This window comes from Brassica rapa, chromosome A03, assembly GCF_000309985.2.
Source record: "Brassica rapa cultivar Chiifu-401-42 chromosome A03, CAAS_Brap_v3.01, whole genome shotgun sequence".
NCBI classification, from domain to species: Eukaryota; Viridiplantae; Streptophyta; class Magnoliopsida; order Brassicales; family Brassicaceae; genus Brassica; species Brassica rapa.
Genome location: NC_024797.2, coordinates 33,060,410 through 33,079,312, shown reverse-complemented (window position 1 = coordinate 33,079,312; position 18,903 = coordinate 33,060,410). Strand labels below are relative to the sequence as shown.

Below are 18,903 nucleotides of genomic sequence, written 5' to 3'. Positions count from 1 at the left end.
GGTCCTGGTCGGAGTCAACATTATTCAAATTATTGAATGTCACAAAATTAAGAAATATTATATAAGACATTCATATGTAGTTTGACATATGTAAGCGCTAAAATAAATATTTGATTACTAAAACTTATTCATATATGAAGAGTCATTGACTATAAAATTTTAATGTTTCATTTACTTTTGTGTTTCTTAACCTTGAGAACTGTTTTTGGATGGATTTTCCTCAGTATTTTGAACCTTACTTTTATTTACTGATAACATCTGGATTTTTAATGTAAAAGTTTCTCAAACAAAACAAAATTAGAGTAATTTAATCTAAAAATGTAATAGCCCAATGTAATAACACCCCCCCCCCCCCCCCCCCCCTTCAAATTAAATTTATTGTATCGTTAAATGAATACAATGCTATTTTAGAGAAGCGGATAAGGAGTTTGAAGTTTTTTTTTTTGTTAACCAAACTACTTCGTTAAGCTTAAAATGGGTTCATTATATATTCCTTTAACACATGTTTGGCTACTACATCCACATGAGAAACATTGTCTCTACTGACCCAAAGAAAAACAACAGACTCAAAAGCCATAGCTAACGCCTTAATATCCAGCAGGATTCCATGAAAATTCGATACACATGAACCTTCATTGAACGCCAGCATCAGACTTCTCGAATCCGACTCGAATGAGATTTGCTTGAAATCCAAAGATACTGCAGTTTCCATAGTTGTTAACAACACAATTCCCTCTGCCACAAGGGGTGTTTTAACATTAGAAACGATAAGGGATCCCGAACTTTAAAGTTCTGCCCGCCTCCCAATAAACTCCCGCGCCACACCTGCTATCTTCTTCTCACGATGCCACGCTGCATCCGCCTTGCACATAGTCTCAGGCCTTGGTCCTACTCTTCTCGGCCCTCTCGTTTTGCTTTGGTGATCTGTTTCTTGCTGCGCCTGAATCCACTCCTTTGCCATGCGTATTGCTTTAGAAACAATCTCCTGCGAACTACATCCAGTCTCCTTGAAAATGATCTGGTTCGAGTTAGCCAGATACTCCAGACTATCCACGCTGTCGTGTTCTCTGAAACCGTTCCTGTTGGGGGGGAGGCAAACCATGCGCAGAACTCTACGCCATCCTTCTGCAAAGGTAGTGATCTGTTCCATACTGATCTCCTCTTTAGAGGGAAACTTTCTCCAGACCTCTTGTGCTACCGGGCAATTAAAAAACAGATGGACAATAGATTCATTTCCATCGCACAAGGCACACTTCTGGTTTGTAGTTATTTGGCGGGCCACCAGACATTCATTTCCTGGTAAAGCGTTGTGGTACGCTTTCCAGATCAATAGTTTCATTTTTGTTGGTGCTTTTAGATTCCAGATATCCTTTATCCAGAAGCTTTGGTCTTCTCTATCTCGCTGAATGGTAGGATTGTTAGCTCTCAACTCCAAAGCCGCTATATATCCCGTCTTGACAGTGTATTCTCCTGAAGTCTTCCTGAGCCATATGTGTTTGTCAGGTCCTCCTAGCTTGCTCGGGATGTTGCCATCTGCAAGATACGCTCCACCTTAACAGGATCCCAAACCTGTTTCCCATCTTGAAACAATGCTTCAACCACCAGATCTTTTGTATCTTCCGTAGCAGGTCCCATGGGCCTCTCCAACACCTCTGTTGACAGCCAAGGCTCTTCCCAGATTTTCATTGCTTTCCCATCTCCGATCGCCCAGACAAGGTGCTCAACTAGGAGATCTCGCCCTATCAAAATTACCCTCCACCCATGTGAACAAGAGTTTGTAGCTTGTGCCTCTAACATGGATTCATGATTATTGTATTTTCCCCGGAGGATCCTAGCCAGTAGACACGATGGGTTATTTAGCAGCCGCCAACTTAGCTTCCCTAGCAGCGCATCATTGAAACATTGAATGTCTTGGAAGCCTAGTCCTCCTTCTCCTTTGGCCTTTGTCAGTGTATCCCATGCGATCCACGCCATCTTCCTCTCCTCCGGTTTTGCGTCCCACCAAAACCTGGTAAAAGCGGACTGGATTCTCTTCACCAAAGAAGCCGGGAGTTGAAACATGACATCGTGTGGGAGAGCATAGCCGATAAAACGCTCTTCAGCATAACAAACTTTCCTGCTGTCGATATGAGCTTTGAGGACCAGCCTATCGCTTTTTGACGGATTCTATCCACTATCCCGGTAAATAGATCTTTCTTTTTCCTCCCAAAGTGTTCGGGCAATCCAAGATACTTCCCCGCTCCTCCCTCCATGGTTATCTCCAGGCCGTTTTTCACCCTGTCCTTCAGAGATTCCGGAGCTGTCTTCGAGAAGGTAATCGCTGACTTTTCTTTATTTATTTTCTGCCTTGATGCTTGCTCGTACAACTTCAGGATTTCCTTCAACGCTTCTATACATTTCCGGTTTGTTTGGAAAAGAAACATGGTATCGTCTACGAATAAGAGATGGTTCACCCGAGGACACTCTGTCGCCACACCGATCCCTTGCAACTTTCCTTCTCGCTGAGCTTTTAGGCACAAGCCCGACAGTACCTCACTACATAGGATGAATAAGTATGGAGATAACAGATCCCCTTGCCGGATTCCTTTTGATGGAGTCACTCTTCCTTTAGTCGTACCATTCACCAGAAATGCAAAAGAAACTGATGACACGCACTGCATAATCATCCCAGTCCATTTTTCATGGAAACCAAACCGCCTAAGGACCAGCTCGATAAACCCCCATTCAAGCCTATTGTAAGCTTTGCTCATATATGTTTTGACTGCCATGGAGCATCACTTCCTGGCCTCTGAAGTCTTGAGAAAGTGTAATACTTCATGCGTGATTAGTACATTATCCGATATCGCTCTTCCCGGTACAAAAGTAGACTGATTTTCGGAAATCAGTTCACTCAGAATTGGTTGGAGCCTTCTTGTGAGGAGTTTGGAGATTATTTTCTAGTAGACATTGCATAGCGCAATTGGTCTATAATCTGCCACCACCTTCGGCCCATGCGATTTCGGAATTAGCCGGATATGCGTCTCATTTATGCCTTGCGGCATTCTGCCTGAATCAAAAAACTCTTGGATCTCTCTGATTATTTCTTCTTGGAACGTTTCCCAGTTAGCTTGGAAAAATCCAGCCGAGAAGCAATCCGGGCCCGGTGCCTTGTCCGAATGAATGGAAAACAGAGCCTATTTGATCTCGTCTTGTTTCGGCTTTCTGATTAGCTTCTCGTTCATCGATACTGTAATCACCGGTGCTAATGCAGCATTGACAATATGTTCCCGTTCTTCCTCTTTTGAGGTGAAAAGTTCTGTGAAATAGTTCACGATATTATCTGTGATCTCCTCTTCCTTGTAATGAGCTACTCCTTCAGCATCTTCAATAACCGTAAAGTTGTTTGCAGCCTTCCGTCCTTTTGTGATAGCGTGGAAATAGCCAGAATTTTTATCTCCCAAACTCAGCCATAGGATGCGACTCCTCTGTTTCCAGTACTCTTCTTCTGCTCTATATGCATCCTTCAAGTCTTGATTTATTTGGTTGATCAGTTCCCCATCATGTTGAGGTCTTACCATTGCTTCCTCCAAATACTTCTTCCGTCTATCTATTAGGTCTCAGCTATTTCTTTGCTGCTCCTTATTCCATTTAACAATGGCGCCTCTTATCCTTTTTATTTTCTGCGTCACTGCTTCTCCTCTATGTCCTTTCCATTCACATGCCACTAACTCCTTAATTAGCGGGTTGTTTTTCAGTCTTCTATCAAAGCGAAACAGCCCTTTGCCTTTTTTCCTTGTCGCATCAAAGCATGTTATGATCGGTCTGTGGTCTGATCCTTCGAGATCTAAATACTCCGAGTGACTGGAGGCGAAGCTTTCAAACCAGTCACTGTTCGCTATTGATCTATCAAGTCGGCAGCGGATCACATAATCGCTACGGACTCCTCGCCAAGACAAGAAGTCGCCTGAATGTTTTAAGTCATACAGGTCGCATTCAGAGACAAACGACCAGAAGTCAACAAAAGATCCTTCCGGTCTCACAGGTCCTCCATCTTTCTCTTGATTGTTTAACAAGTCATTGAAATCTCCGGTCAAAAACCAGGGACCTTTCCGGGCAATGCTCAGATCTGTGAGTTCCCTCCAAATTTCTCTTCTCTTTGTGATATCAGTATCGGCATACACAAACGTAGCATTAAGAACTTTCCCTTCATACCATATCTCAGTGTCTACATAGTTTTTGCAAGAGTTTAACACATTCAACTCAACATCACATTTCCAAAACAACGCCAGTCCTCTCCATTAATCAGAGGGAGGGACCAAGTGATGATATACGTAGCCTGACGAAGGAAATTTCCGGAGCACAACGTCGTCAGTGTTCATTGTCTCCGAGAGGAAGAATATCTCCGGGTTGATATGTTTCTGTATGTCCCGGATACGCTGAACTGTCTGAAGATTCCCCAGCCCCGACAGTTCCAGCTCGTTATTTTTAAGGAACTGGATTGCGTGGATTGTTAACGGAGGGTTTTGAGTTGCTGCGTTTGAAGTAGTAGCAGTAGGTGCTGCTTGTATGGCATGATCAGTCTTTTTGGAATTTTCCGTCTGTCTACCCACTCTTCTCTTTGGTGAGTTCTTGACTTGAGTAATTCTCCTCTTCTTCACCACTGATGTTCCCGCTAAGCTAGTGTTTACTCCGAGGTTCCTATTTAACGGTGGTCTGCGCAGACGCTTCTTTGCTGAGGTTCTTCCCGGTTGGTTTGAAATTTCATCATCCCTCCCTAATGGTTGATCTCCCAGTCTTAGTGTCGCTGGCAACCTTGCATTATCAGGTTCAACTCTTTCCTCTGTACCAACCTTTCTCTGGTCCTTCAGCATTTGTTTCGCCATTTGCTCAACTGTCTCCTCTACTTCTCCTTGCTCTTTAGCCCTTCTCACTCTCTCGTGTCTTGCTGCACTCTCTGTTGGGTCCACACATGAAGTGTACTGCATCATTACAGACCTTAGCTCTTGTCTTGCTTCTTCGAGAACCCTTTCAGGGATGAACTCCCCATGTGCTTCCACTCTTACGTCGTGTAAAGTTGCGGACTTCAGTGACTCTCGAGGAGTCTCAACCCTTGGGGTACTAGATATTGGGTCTGAGGCTCTCTCCCTAGCGTTGTTCTCCTTCCCAGCCATTATTTCATGGTCTCTGATTTTGTTCATTTCATCACGTCTATCTGGTAGATGGATGCGCCGCCCTGAGTCCACCCATCTCTCTTCTCTCCTACTTCCAGAATAGTAGCTTGATCTAGAGGGTGGTGAAGCTCGTATGTACGATATTTCTCTAAGAATTGGTCTACGCTCATCCCGAAGGTCTCTACTTCTACGAGAGGGCTCTCTTCGTTCCATACTAACTCGATGCTCTTCTCTTCTCTCTGAGAGAAAGCTTGATGGCTCTCTTCGAGTTGCAGTTCCTGAACGGGCTTCCATAGATCGTCAGGACGTTGGAACAACCTCCCCAGAGTGCTCCAACTGAGGTATCTCTCTTGATAACATTGGCTTTAGACTGTTTCTGCCGCTCTTATCAGCGGAGGCTGGACAATCCTCGCTCTCGTGATCCAACTTGAGGCAGAGTTGGCAATGTTTCTCCAATTTTTCATATACTAGGGTGAGTATGAGCTCATCGCCCTCTCCACACTCCAGAGTATATTTCTTCAGCAGCAGTAGTAAACCGTTGATATGAGTTCTCAGCCTCATAGTTCCAGTCAATATCTCACACTTTTCATAATGACCCAAATCTTCTCCAATACTCCTGAGAATGGCCTCACTCCAGAGGTGAAGCGGTACTCCTTGGACACGAATCCAAAAGGGAATATGAGAGGGAACAGAAACTGAGTTTGTTGGCTCCCATTTTTGCAAAATCACCATCCATCTTGCAAAGTGATAAGGCCTGTTATCTAGGACCTTATTCATGTCTTCCTCTGTCGCAAACTGGAACTGGAACAGCCATTGTCCCAGATCTGAACCTATTGGTTGTGAACTAGTTTTCCACAGGTCCGAGAAGAACGGAATCAGCGACCATACTCGTTGGTACTTCAGATTTGTGACCCTTCCTTAGAGCATGCTTTTGGATAAGTTCAGAGTAATCGAAGTCCAGGGCTCGAATTCTTCATGTTCTCAAAGGTTCAGAGAGACGAGCTAACCCTTTCCCCTTTTCTTCGTAAGTTAAGCGTCTTGCCATCTTGCTATAGTAGATTTGTTAACTTGCCGTAAAAGATCTTCACCACAAGGGTGAGAAAGTTCTGTAGGTTTTACCCTATGAAATTTTAACCTTCAAGCTTGCATTCAGAACCCCCAGGCGCGAATGAACCAGAGTAATTCCATGGAAGCTTGTCGGAGATTGTTGGAAAACAGATGGCGGAGCTTACCAGTGGCCTGAACGGCGGTCCCTCCAACGGCGGTCGGGGGAAGAACCCGGTGGTTATTGTAGCAAGCCTGTTAGTTATCCAATGGATTCAGCCCGAAGCGGTAACAATTCAAACGTAGAACCAAAAGGCAGACTGTTTTTTACCAAACAGAGGAATAAACCGGTGGTTAGAAGGAGAGGGGAACCTTTGGTCTTCTGGTTAATACCCTATCTCGATAAAGTCGTCTGACAGAGAATTTTGGTCTCCTAATATTTCACACATGAAAATTAAGTTTGGATAAGGAATTTGAAGTTTTGTTATGCATATTCAAGTAGGAAAAAAAATCATTAAAGCACATATATAAGAACTTGCAATACAACAGCCGTACATATTAAGAACTATGGAAATTTTCCTAAAAAGTCCATAAAAGTTTGTATCACAAAAAAAAACACAAGGATAAGAAAACTAAAATAGTCTTTGTTAAATAGCAAAAAGACTAAGTTACTCCTAATGAGTAATATATTTAATATAAATAAATATTTTAAAAATATATACTTAAAATTTTATACACTAAATTCTAAATTCTAAATTCTAAATTATAGACTCAAAATCTTAATCATCAAACTCTAAAACCTCACCTTTCCAAAAACTAAATTTTAATTTTAAACCAATTAATTAATCCTGGCAGATTTCTGTTTTTAAACAACTAAACTAGGGGAATTCATTTGAAACATAAAATTACACCATATATTTAATCAAATACAAAACTAACCTAAAGTGTATCAATATTACTATTTAATTCTTATGACCAAAAAATATATGTTATTTTACTATTATATCCTTCAAACGTCTACTTTTAATAAATAGAAGTCTACACAATTTAAACTTCCTAAGAATCTACTGTGTAGAAGGATTCAGAAGTGTACATCATAATTTGATCTAATAATCTAATTTTAAAAATGTATAAAAGTATTTTGTGAATTTTATTTATAAATCATCAAAACTAATATGAGGTATATAAAATAAAATTTAATATAATTGAACAATTATATATATATATATATATATATATATATATTGATTTATCTTCACCTCTAAAAATGGAAGTTTTAGATGTATAGATTTAAGCTGATACAACACTTTATCGGGTTTTGATGGATTGTTAGGTGCAAGGATTGCCAGGACAAGTCTTTCACCTCTCCATTCGGAGGTGGAAGCGCTAATATGGGCAATGGATCGTATGAAGAATTTAAAACAGTTTCAGGTCACGTTTGCTACAGATTGTTCTCAATTAGTAAAGATAGTTTCAAAACCAGAGGAATGGCCAAAATTTGATAGTTACCTGGAAGACATCAAGCTTTTGAAAAGAAGCTTCCTCAAGTCACAAATCGTTTATGTACCTTGGACGGAGAATTTAAAGGCATATAGCTTAGCACGCAGTTCTAAGAAACAACCGTCTTTCGTCGTTCACATGGACGCAAAGTTACCGATCTGGTTGACAGAGTCTATATGAGTCTGTAAATGTTTGCTGTAAAAAAAAAGATCTATAGATTTAAATGTATATTTTATATTTATTTTTAAATAGAGTTTAGTCTCAAATTTTGTGCATTTACTTTGCTACTATTTTATCTTATAAACTAAGATCAGTCTGTCCGACGAGTGGGAAGTTATAAAATTATCATAAAACTTATCTTATATTAATTTATAAAGTATTTAAAATCATTATAGATTGAAAAAATATTATAAACAAACAATAATGTAAAGAATTTTGAGATCGTATTGTTATTTTTAATAAATTTATTTGTTTTGAATTAAAATGACAGTAACATTCATTATTTTTAATAAATATCTAGTGGTGTGTTGATATTTGTGATGTTCAATTTGGATTGTTAGATTGTTGTATAATTTGAATTACATGTCAAGTATTTTCTATCGGTTTTGATGAAGTTGTATTCTATTAGTGTGATGTGATTGCTTTATGTAAATTAACTTTTTGTGTTTAATATTATACTATATATATATGTGCACATTACAAAATATATATGTTGCAGAAAAACATAGAAAAATTGGTATAAAAGAGTGGTTTTTTTTATCTATGACGAACATAAATATGCTAATATGTTGTATCCTCTAAATCCTTGTGTTTAATATGTCATGAACGTCTTATTATTGTCTTCTTCAGACTTGAACATGTGTATTTCTTGTTATTTCTGTGCTTGAATTTTATGTAATTGCAAAAAGATATTTGTTTATTGATTTACAGACTCATTTTCTAGAAAATGTTAGCTATGACCTTAATATGATTACATTAGCTGCAATTCTTTTTGATTATTTTGAAATGAAGTCTAACTGTTTATTTTTCCACATGATAATGGAGGTTGAATCTAATATAATTGTGCATGATATGAATCCAGCCGATGGCATTCAATATAGAGTTTGGCGAAAAATCAAGCACCCCCAGAAATTATATGCAGCCGCATCTAATTATATGTACCATTAATTTGATGTTTTTTTCTGTTGTTGGTGAAACATGGTGAGATGATTTCTTTAATTTTTTTTTAAATATCATTATGCATTTTTAATTTGGTTTATCTGTTTTGTTTTTATAGGTTACTACTTATAAGTTGGATTATGATGATCATTATCTTTAATAAATATCTAGTGGTGTGTTGATATTTGTGTTGTTCAATTTGGATTGTTAGATTGTTGTATAATTTGAAATACATGTCAAGTATTTTCTATCGGTTTTGATGAAATTGTATTCTATTAGTGTGATGTTATTGCTTTATGTAAATTAACTTTTTGTGTTTAATATTATACTGTATAGATGTGCACATTAGAAAATATATATGTTGCAGAAAAACATAAAAAAATTGGAATAAAAGAGTGATTTTTTTTAATCTATGACGAACATAAATTTGCTAATATGTTGTATCCTCTATATCCTTGTGTTTAATATATCATGAACGTTATTGTCTTCTTCAGACTTGAACATGTGTATTTGTTGTTATTTCTGTGCTTGAATTTCATGTAATTGCAAAAAGATATTTGTTTATTGATTTGGAGACTCATTTTCTAGAAAATGTTAGCTATGGCCTTAACATGATTACATTACCTGCAATTTTTTGTGATTATTTTGAAATGAAGTCTAACTGTTTTTTGTTCACATGATAATGTAGGCTGAATCTAATATAATTGTGCAGGATATGAATCCAGCCGATGGCATTCAATATAGAGTTTGGCGAAAAATCAAGCACCCCCAGAAATTATATGCAGCCGCATCTAATTATATGTACCATTAATTTGATCTTTTTGCTGTTGCTGGTGAAACATGGTGAGATGATTTCCTTAATTTTTTTTAAATATCATTATGCATTTTTTAATTTGGTTTATCTGTTTTGTTTTTATAGGTTACTACTTATAAGTTGGATTATGATGATGCAACTAATCTTATTATAAAACAGAGGGGGTGATTGGTGACAGCTCATCACTATTTCTCTCGAAAGCACCGAAAATAAAACCATAAAGCTTTGATTCAATTTTAGGAATTCACAGCCGTAACAAACTTTCAAATCAATTCACAGCTTTATGAATAAAATATAAAATCTTACAGTTACAACACAAAATCCAACAGCATAAATTTTACTGCAAAAATTATAAAGCTACTGCATAAAATTCTACATCATAATTCTACAGCAAAAAATATAAAGCTACAGCCGTAACCAATCATACTCAGATATGTTATTTAGATACTCAGGTATGCAATTTATTTTATGCTGTCAACTAATTTATATTCTAAGTCTGAATTTTCCCATATTGTGCTTGCATCTGGGCACTTAAAGAAGATAAGCATTACATACTTGCAGGAGGATTAATGGGCAGAATCCGAGATCACTGATTGTGAAGAACTTACTGAACATATGGTAAGTTTTCAATTTGATTAAGGAAAATAGAGTTTTTTCTCATTTTTACTGATTTACAGACTTTGTCCGGCTAGGAAGATTAAATCATGTTTATTTTACAATCATTTTTTTGTTATTTAATCTTTAGCTATCATGGAAACCTTTCAGGATAAATATGTTTGATTATGGAGTATTAAAACAGGTGTATGCCTCGTCAAATGCTGTTAGAGCTCACATTCACTTCTTTCAACGGTAAGTAATTATCAACTATTTTGTTTTGCCAATAATTGAAGTGTTTCAATGTTTTTTTAGTGTTTTTATCATTCAGACGGATATTTTGCGTTCAGCTCTGGTGCAGGCAAATATGTGAGAATGATGTAGCTACAAGGTAAAAAAACAATATTTTATTTGGTTAACGATATATGTTTTTGACATGTGTGTTAACTTGGTTTAATATTTGGTATTTGTTAGGGGCTTCTGAAGCTAATCGGTGGACTGGCGAAATACGAGGTCAGAGAGGGAGAACAATATGGTAAACCAATTAAACTTGAAAGGGCAACGTTTCGTAGCATTGGCTGTGTCCGCTGTTTGGATAAGCAAGTGTTGTCACATGTTAGTGGTACAAATTTTAGTATTTATATTTGAATTTTATACCATAACTTTAAATATCTTATCTATATTTGTTATGCAGATATTGGTATGACCGGATTGATTCAGTGGAAAGTTGATAGGTTTTCATAGGATATGAAGAAACCCATAAAGCTTTCCCCTATTAGAGATAGTGGGACTCGGAAATTTGGAACAACAAGTATATATAGAAGACTTGCAGGGGGTAAAAAAATGTTTACCATATATATGTTGTATTTTATTATGTTTAATCATTTACTACTACATTAGGGAACCGAAAGGGAGATATTTACGTCTATGATGTGAATTCTGATAATTCAGTTCAGCTAGTTGCCATGTGAGTATATCTACGAAACCTTACATTTTCTGCTTAATTTACTTCTTTTTTTTTTAGATTTAACATAATTTGTTTTTTGTAAATAGTTCATCAGATCATGATTCAGATAACCCGATCAGACATACTGCCATTAATGACACTAGAAGGTATAAATAAATATAACTGAGTTTTTTTGTTTAAAAATTCTGGGATATTACAAAATTTTAAATTTTCACATTTTTTTGTTTATTTGTTTTTCAGCGTCGTTGTTAGTGTAAATGAATAATGAGATACTACTATTTGGAATGACACTCTTGAATTGTCCACATCGATCGAAGATGACTCTGATTCCATCAACAACACTCGTGGCACGGCCGCTGCTCATGTCACCACTACTCCTACTGCTGCTCAGCTTACCACTACAGATGCTCAGCTTACCACTACAGCTGCATATGCTTCTACAGTTAAGAAGCGTGGTAGACCTAAGAAGGTATTTCTCTATAACTTCTCTTTATAGACAAAAACATAGAATAGGTATATCTTATCTGGATATTGCTACTCGGATTTCCACTACTGCTACAAATGCTTCTACAACTAAAAAGCGTGGTAGACCTAATAAGGTATTTCTCTATAATTTCCTTCTCTTTATAGATAAAAACTTAGGATAAATGTATCTTATCTGGATACTGCTGCTCATCTTACCACTACTGCTGCAAATGTTTTTACAACTAAGAAGCGTGGTATACCTAAGAAGGTATTTCTCTAAAACTTCCTTCTCTTTATAGACAAAAACATAGAATAAGTGTATATTATCTAAGATTGGTATGCACTGTTTGTTCTGAATATCTTATATGGATTATTTTTCAAAATTGGATTTCTATGAATGTATGATTGTAGGACTCTTTAGTGGCACAGATAGCTGCAGATGCAGCATACAAGCAGAAAGTGGCCCTCGTAGTAAGTTAATTATTCCTATTTAGTGCATCGAATTTGGTTTAACATTCTTAAATACAAGCGGAAAGTGGCACTCGTAGTAAGTTAATTATTCCCATTTAGTGCATCAAATTTGGCTTAACATTCTTAAATGTGGATACGTACTACTACGTTATGATTGATTATTGAGTTTTCTAAATGTGGCAGCAAAAGAAAATAAAGGAAGAAGCAAACAAGTTGGTGATAGCACGTTCGTCACTAGAGGAGGTCCAAAAGCTAATTGAGGAGGTCCAAAAGCTAATTGAGGAGATTTAGGTAACTGGTGGAAATTAGAAAAACAAGGAATTAACTATCAAACACAATAGTAGAATAATTTAACCTGCTGGAGTTGTTGTTTACTGAATTTGAATATTAGATTCCTTTCGTCTCGTTGTTTTATGGAGAGTTAGGTATCTTGACTTTGGGCCAATAGTTTAATATCAAAATTAAAACAAAATAAGTCAGATCCATGGAAATAATAAAGGAGAAAATCCAAATTAATTGTGATTATCTGGTTATGTGGCCCAGTCAAAGCCGTACTTTTTAAATAATTTAAAGAGACGCTTAAGAGGCTTAAATAGATGATGAACGAGTAATTAAACGGCTTTGACTGGCCCAAATGGCTGTTAGCCCTATTAGCATTAAAAAAATGAATGTCTATTTTTTTCTTGTAAATAACAAGTTCGTTTGTAGTATTACTAAAACCATCTCCAACCCAAACCTATTTTTTGCTCTATAACTTTCACTAAAATAAAGTAATTCTATTATAGAGTAAAACATTGGAGAAAAATTTACTTTTTAATGGAGTTATTCTATTTTAGTGGAAATTATAAAGGAAAAAATAGGTTTGGGTTGGATATGCTCATAGCCATCCAAAAAAAGAAAGCGATGTATTTGTATTTGGTGTAGAGTTTATCTTCACAGTTTGTGTGGGTTTAACCAACTTCCTCCACCATCTCTTTCGTTCATTCGTTTAGCTAATAAATAGACCAGGTTATGTTCTCATGGATGAAAGTTTATGTTTTGTGTTTGAATAATATAAGATGAGTGAAAAATGTGGCTACTTTAGGTTTTGCATTTTAAAGATTTGTATGGATGTGTGACGTTTGTCTATGGGTTCTCTAATCTATGATATGTTTGTAACGTGGATTCAGGTCTTGCAATCAAGAAGACAGTGGCCATCCATCCAGCTAACAAGGAACAAGGTGTTGTCTTCGCCACCACCAGGTTTGTGTATATGTACTACTTTATGTTTGTTTCTTTGACTATGTCATGAACGTCTTATTATTGTCTTCTTCAGACTTGAAGAAGTGTATTTCTTGTTATTTATGTGCTTGAATTTCATGTAATTGCAAAAAGATATTTGTTTATTGATTTACAGACTCAATTTCTAGAAAATGTTAGCTATGGCCTTAACATAATTACTTTAGCTGTAATTTTTTGTGATTATTTTGAAATGAAGTCTAAATATTTTTTTTCATAGGATAATAGAGGTTGAATCTAGTATAATAGTGTAGGAGATGAATCCAGCCGATGACATTCAGTATAGAGTATGGCGAAAAATCAAGCACCTCTAGAAATTATGTGTTGCCCCATGTAATTATATGTACCACCAATTTGATCATTTTGCTGTTGTTGGTGAAAACATGGTGAGATGATTTCCTTAAATTTTTTTTAATATCACTATGCATTTTTTATTTGGTTTATCTGTTTTGTTTTTATAGGTTACTACTTATAAGTTGGATTATGATAACACAACTAATCCCGCTATAAAACTGAGGGGGTAATTCGTGACAGCTCTGAGTATTGTACATATCACTATTTCTCTCTAAAGCACTAAAAATAAAATGATAAAGCTTTGATTCAATTTTAGGAATTCACAGTCATAACAAACTTTCAAATCAATTCACACCTTTATGAATATAATATAAAATCTTTCAGATACAACACAAAATCCAACAACATAAATTCTACTGCAAAAATTATAAAGCTACTGCATAAAATCCTACAACATAATTCTACATCAAAAAATTATAAAGCTACAGTCGTAGCCAATCGTACTCAGATATGTTATTTAGATACTCAGGTATGCAATTTATTTTATGCTGTCAACTAATTTATATTCTAACTCTGAATTTCTCCATGTTGTGTTTGCATCTGGTCACAAAAACTTTTTACACTGTCAGCTGGGCACTTAAAGAAGATAAACATTACGTACTTGCTGGAAGATTAATGGGCAGAATCCGGGTCATTGATTGTGAAGAACTTACCGAACATATGGTAAGTTTTTAATTTGAGTAAACAAAAGAGTGTGTTTCCTTATATTTATTGATTTACAGACTTTGTCCGGCCAGGAAGATGAGAAATCACATTTATTTTACAATCATTTTTTTTGTTATTTAATATTTAGCTATCATGGAAACTTTTGAGGATAAATATGTTCGATTGTGGAGTATTAATACCGGTGTATGCCTTGTAAAATGTTGCCGGAGCTCACATTCACTTCTTTCAACGGTAAGTAATTATCAACTGTTTTGTTTTGCAGTTTTAGTTTTGTCAATAACTGATGTGTTTCAATATTTTTTTAGTGTTTTTATCATCCAGACGGATATTTTGCATTCAGCTCTGGGGCAGGCAAATATGTGAGAGTGATATAACTACAAGGCAAAAAAAAATATTGTTTTTGGTTAACGATTGATTTTTTTGACATATGTGTTAACTTGGTTTAATATTTGATATTTGTTAGGGGCTTATGAAGCTAATCGCTGGACTGATGAAATATGAGGTCAGAGAAGGAGAACAGTATGGTAAACCAATTAAACTTGAGAGGGCAACGTTTCGTAGCATTGATTGTGTCCGTTGTTTGGATAAGCAAGTGTTTTCATATGTTAGTGGTATAAATTTTAGTATATATATGTTGAATTTTAACCTTAAATGTCTAATATACATTTGTTATGCATGCAGATTGGTGCGGCCGGATTGATTCAGTGAAATGTTTATAGGTTTTTAGGATATGAAGAAACCAATAATGATTTTCCCTATTAGAGATAGTGGGACTCAGAAATTTGGAACAACAAGTATATATAGAAGGCTTGCAGGGGGTAAAAAAATGTTTACCATATATATGTGGTATTTTATTATGTTTAATCATTTACTATTACATTAGAGAACTGAAAGAGAGATATTTACGTCTTTGATGTGAATTCTGATAATTCAGTTCAAGTAGTTGACATGTGAGTACATCTAAGAAATCTTACTTTTTTCTCCTTAATTTACTTATTTTTTTTAGATTTAACATAAATTTTTTTCTTTAAATAGTTCAACAGATCATGATTCAGATAACCCGATCAGACATATTGCCATTAATGCCACTGGAAGGTATAAATAAATATAATTGAGTTTTGTTGTTTAAAATTCGGGGATATTACAAATTTTGACAATTTCACATTTCTTTCTTTATTTGCTTTTCAGTGTTGTTGTTAGTGTAAACGAGGAAGGAGATCCTACTATTTGGAATGTCACTCTTGAATTGTCCACTTCGATCATAGATGACTCTGATTCCATCAACAACACTCCTGGCACGGCGGCTGCTCAGGTTACCACTACTGCTACTACTGTAAATGCTTCTACAGCTAAGAAGCGTGGTAGACCTAAGAAGATATTTCTCTATAACTTTTCTTATAGACAAAAACATAGAATAACTATATCTTATGTGGATATTGCTGCTCAGATTACCACTACTGCTGCAAATGCTTCTACACTAAGAAAGGTGGTAGACCTAACAAGGTATTTCTATATAACTTTCTTTTCTTTATAGACAAAAACTTAGGATAAGTGTATTTTATCTGGATGCTGCTGCTCAAGTTACCACTACTGCTGCAAATGCTTCTACAACTAAGAAGCGTGGTAGACCTAAGAAGGTATTTCTCTAAAGCTTCATTCTCTTTATAAACAAAAACTTATAAAAAGTGTATTTTATCTAAGATTGGTCTTCACTGTTTGTTCTGCATATCTTATTTGGATTGTTTTTCAAAATTGGAATTCCATGAATGTATGATTGTAGGACTCTTCAGTGGCACATATAGCTGCAGATGCAGAATACAAGCAGAAAGTGGCATTCGTAGTAAGTTAATTATTTCTATTTAGTGCATCAAATTTGGTTTAACATTCTTAAATACAAGTAGAAAGTAGCACACGTAGTAAGTTAATTATTCTCATTTAGTGCATTAAATTTGGCTTAACATTCTTAAATGTAGATACGTACTACTACATTATGATTCGTTATTGAGTTTTCTAAATGTGGCAGAAAAAGAAAATAAAGGAAGCAGAAGCTACCTAAACCTCCTCAATTAGCTACTCTGAGTCATATAGATATGGACCACTAATAAAACTGCTCAATAATTACATATTCAGTGACGAAGTTTCCTTCTAACATATAAAGAAAGATTCGAGTTAATGAATATTAATCATACACAACCAATAAAATAAAACCTAAGCCCGAAATAAAAGCTGTGGCCCATTGAACCAGCGATAGTTTGGCACAAACCTATGACACACTGAAAATGACCCAACGAACTCCTACAACGTCTACACCAAATATGACCCAACGAACCACCACAATGTATAGATGTACTATACATAATTCTTGATGTTTCTGTTAATAAGGCCACCATTTTTTGTGACATTTTCAGAAAACAGTTGTTAGAAGAAGCTAAAGTTATAATGTAATGTAATTAAAAAAAAGTTATAATGTAATAAATTTTGTTAATTCTCACAAAATATAGTTTAATAGCAGACATAATTATCAAACTTACATTGATATTGATGTATATTCTGTAAACTAGTAGTATATTTTTGTACCAAATAACTGTTACAAATTTGACACTTTCATAAAAGGAAAAACGTTTCTTAGCTACACAGACTGACTGTAGGGTAATGTATCTCAAATCATTCAAAGTATTAAAATGTACTAGCAACGATATCAACTTATCTAAATTATATCAATTTCACCTTTCGGCGTGTAATCAAATCTATTTTAAAGCTGTTGGGGCTAAATGAAAATTTAAGAAAATTTAATGTGACCTAAGATTAAAAAACTGGATATGGCCCTTTGTAAAGACCCGACCTTTTTGTTTCATGTTGTTCGCGTCAAATTTTCTTTTCTTCTCAGAAACAAAATCAAAAATATGGTGATTATATATTATACTAGGGTTATGAGCAGGTGAGCAAATGAAAAAAATATTTAAAAATATTTAAAAATATTTAAAATTTTATATACGTTTTACTCAGCTTAAATTAATATTTACTGTTTCTCTTCTTTTTTTTTGGTTAGAAATGATATACTTGTATAGTTAATAAAAAATTATTTGCTTTGCATTTCAAACTGGTAAATTTTAGTTGTGTTTACTTGACTGGAAAAAAAACTATGAACTTGTTTAGTAATTATGAAACAATATATTAGAGTGACCGCAATAACATAACAGAGAATTTCAAGAACCTATGAATCGACCGAACAAAAATAAAATAAAATTTAATTGCATAGTTACTAAGTAATTGAAAGTTTGTGTAGGAGTGTGTTATGTGATTATTTTGTTCTCGTAATGTACTACTAATACGTAAGAACAATGTTAACTTTTTTGTGAATATGCATTTGGCATCAGTCCATCTTACACTAATTGCTTACTATTTTATTTATTTTTGTTTGGAAAGAGTAAATGGGTTTGCGAATTGGATGTATTACGTTAAAACAACCAATGACATAAAACTTTCAAAGTAGTGAGACTTGTTAATGAAAAATCTAAGAACAATGTTTGGTTTTCGTAAATATGCATTTCGAATCAGTCCATCCTCGCCACTAATTGCCTAATATTTGATTATGGTTTGCTAGGAAAAAGGTTTTTTTGGCAAACATGATGCCTTATTTTATAACTGAAGAAGTCTGATATGGCAGAGTTTAAAAAACCCAAGGAAACCACTGACGTAAAAGTTTTGAAGTAGTCGGACTTGATAATGTCTGGAAATGCAATGTAAACGTCATCATGTCTTATAACTTTGGTTCCCCTTTCTATTTCGATGTCACTCAGTAGGTGCCGTCTTTCCAGAGCACCCATCTTCCTTAACTGGTGACTCTTCCCCTCTCCCTTCCATTAACAGAGTTGTGACCTGGAGCAGTTGCATCAGCTAGTCCGCCTTCAACCGCTTCATCACCAACACAGCTACCATGATGCACGGGGGTTATCTTAACTCCAGGAATGTGGCTCCTTTTGACTGCTCCAGCACCTTACATATCATATCCCCGATTGTTATTGCCACCCTGTCAAAGTGCATCTTAATCTGTAATTACCGACGTAGTAAAGTTCCACTGGACTAAAGTTTGTACAGAACATAACAAAACCTCAAAATTAGACTGTGGTACAACGTGATTGGTTCCTAAAATGCGGGAAAAAGTGAAGCTCTGATAGTTTACAGTCAAGTTGAAATGGGATAGGTTAAATTGGAAGGTTAAAGTGCTCCCAGCAATATCTTGTGAACACTGTGGAAGATCCCACTCCTGTGAGTTTTGGGCACCGGCGTCCTTGATTCACATATTTTGTTAGCTCTTCCGACTTATGTGATGTCCAGCTTCTTACTTTCATTGGAGATCGGCGAAAAACTTTCAAGTGTCATTGCACGATTCTGGTGGAGTTCAAACCCCTCGAAGCGTTGATTTTAATGGAAAATGGGAA

At 35.6% G+C, this 18,903-nt stretch overlaps 2 protein-coding genes across 2 annotated transcripts; both read right to left on the bottom strand.

Moving 5' to 3' along the window:
- Positions 1 to 1,509: 1,509 nt before the first annotated feature.
- On the bottom strand, positions 1,510 to 1,974 carry LOC108871215 (uncharacterized mitochondrial protein AtMg00310-like). Its single transcript, XM_018657426.1, has one exon. It carries the CDS (start codon positions 1,972 to 1,974, stop codon positions 1,510 to 1,512), a length of 465 nt encoding a protein of 154 aa, XP_018512942.1.
- A 3,476-nt stretch (positions 1,975 to 5,450) lies between these two features.
- On the bottom strand, positions 5,451 to 5,927 carry LOC103862705 (uncharacterized protein At4g02000-like). The gene has a single exon (XM_009140379.1). It carries the CDS (start codon positions 5,925 to 5,927, stop codon positions 5,451 to 5,453), a length of 477 nt encoding a protein of 158 aa, XP_009138627.1.
- Positions 5,928 to 18,903: the final 12,976 nt, after the last annotated feature.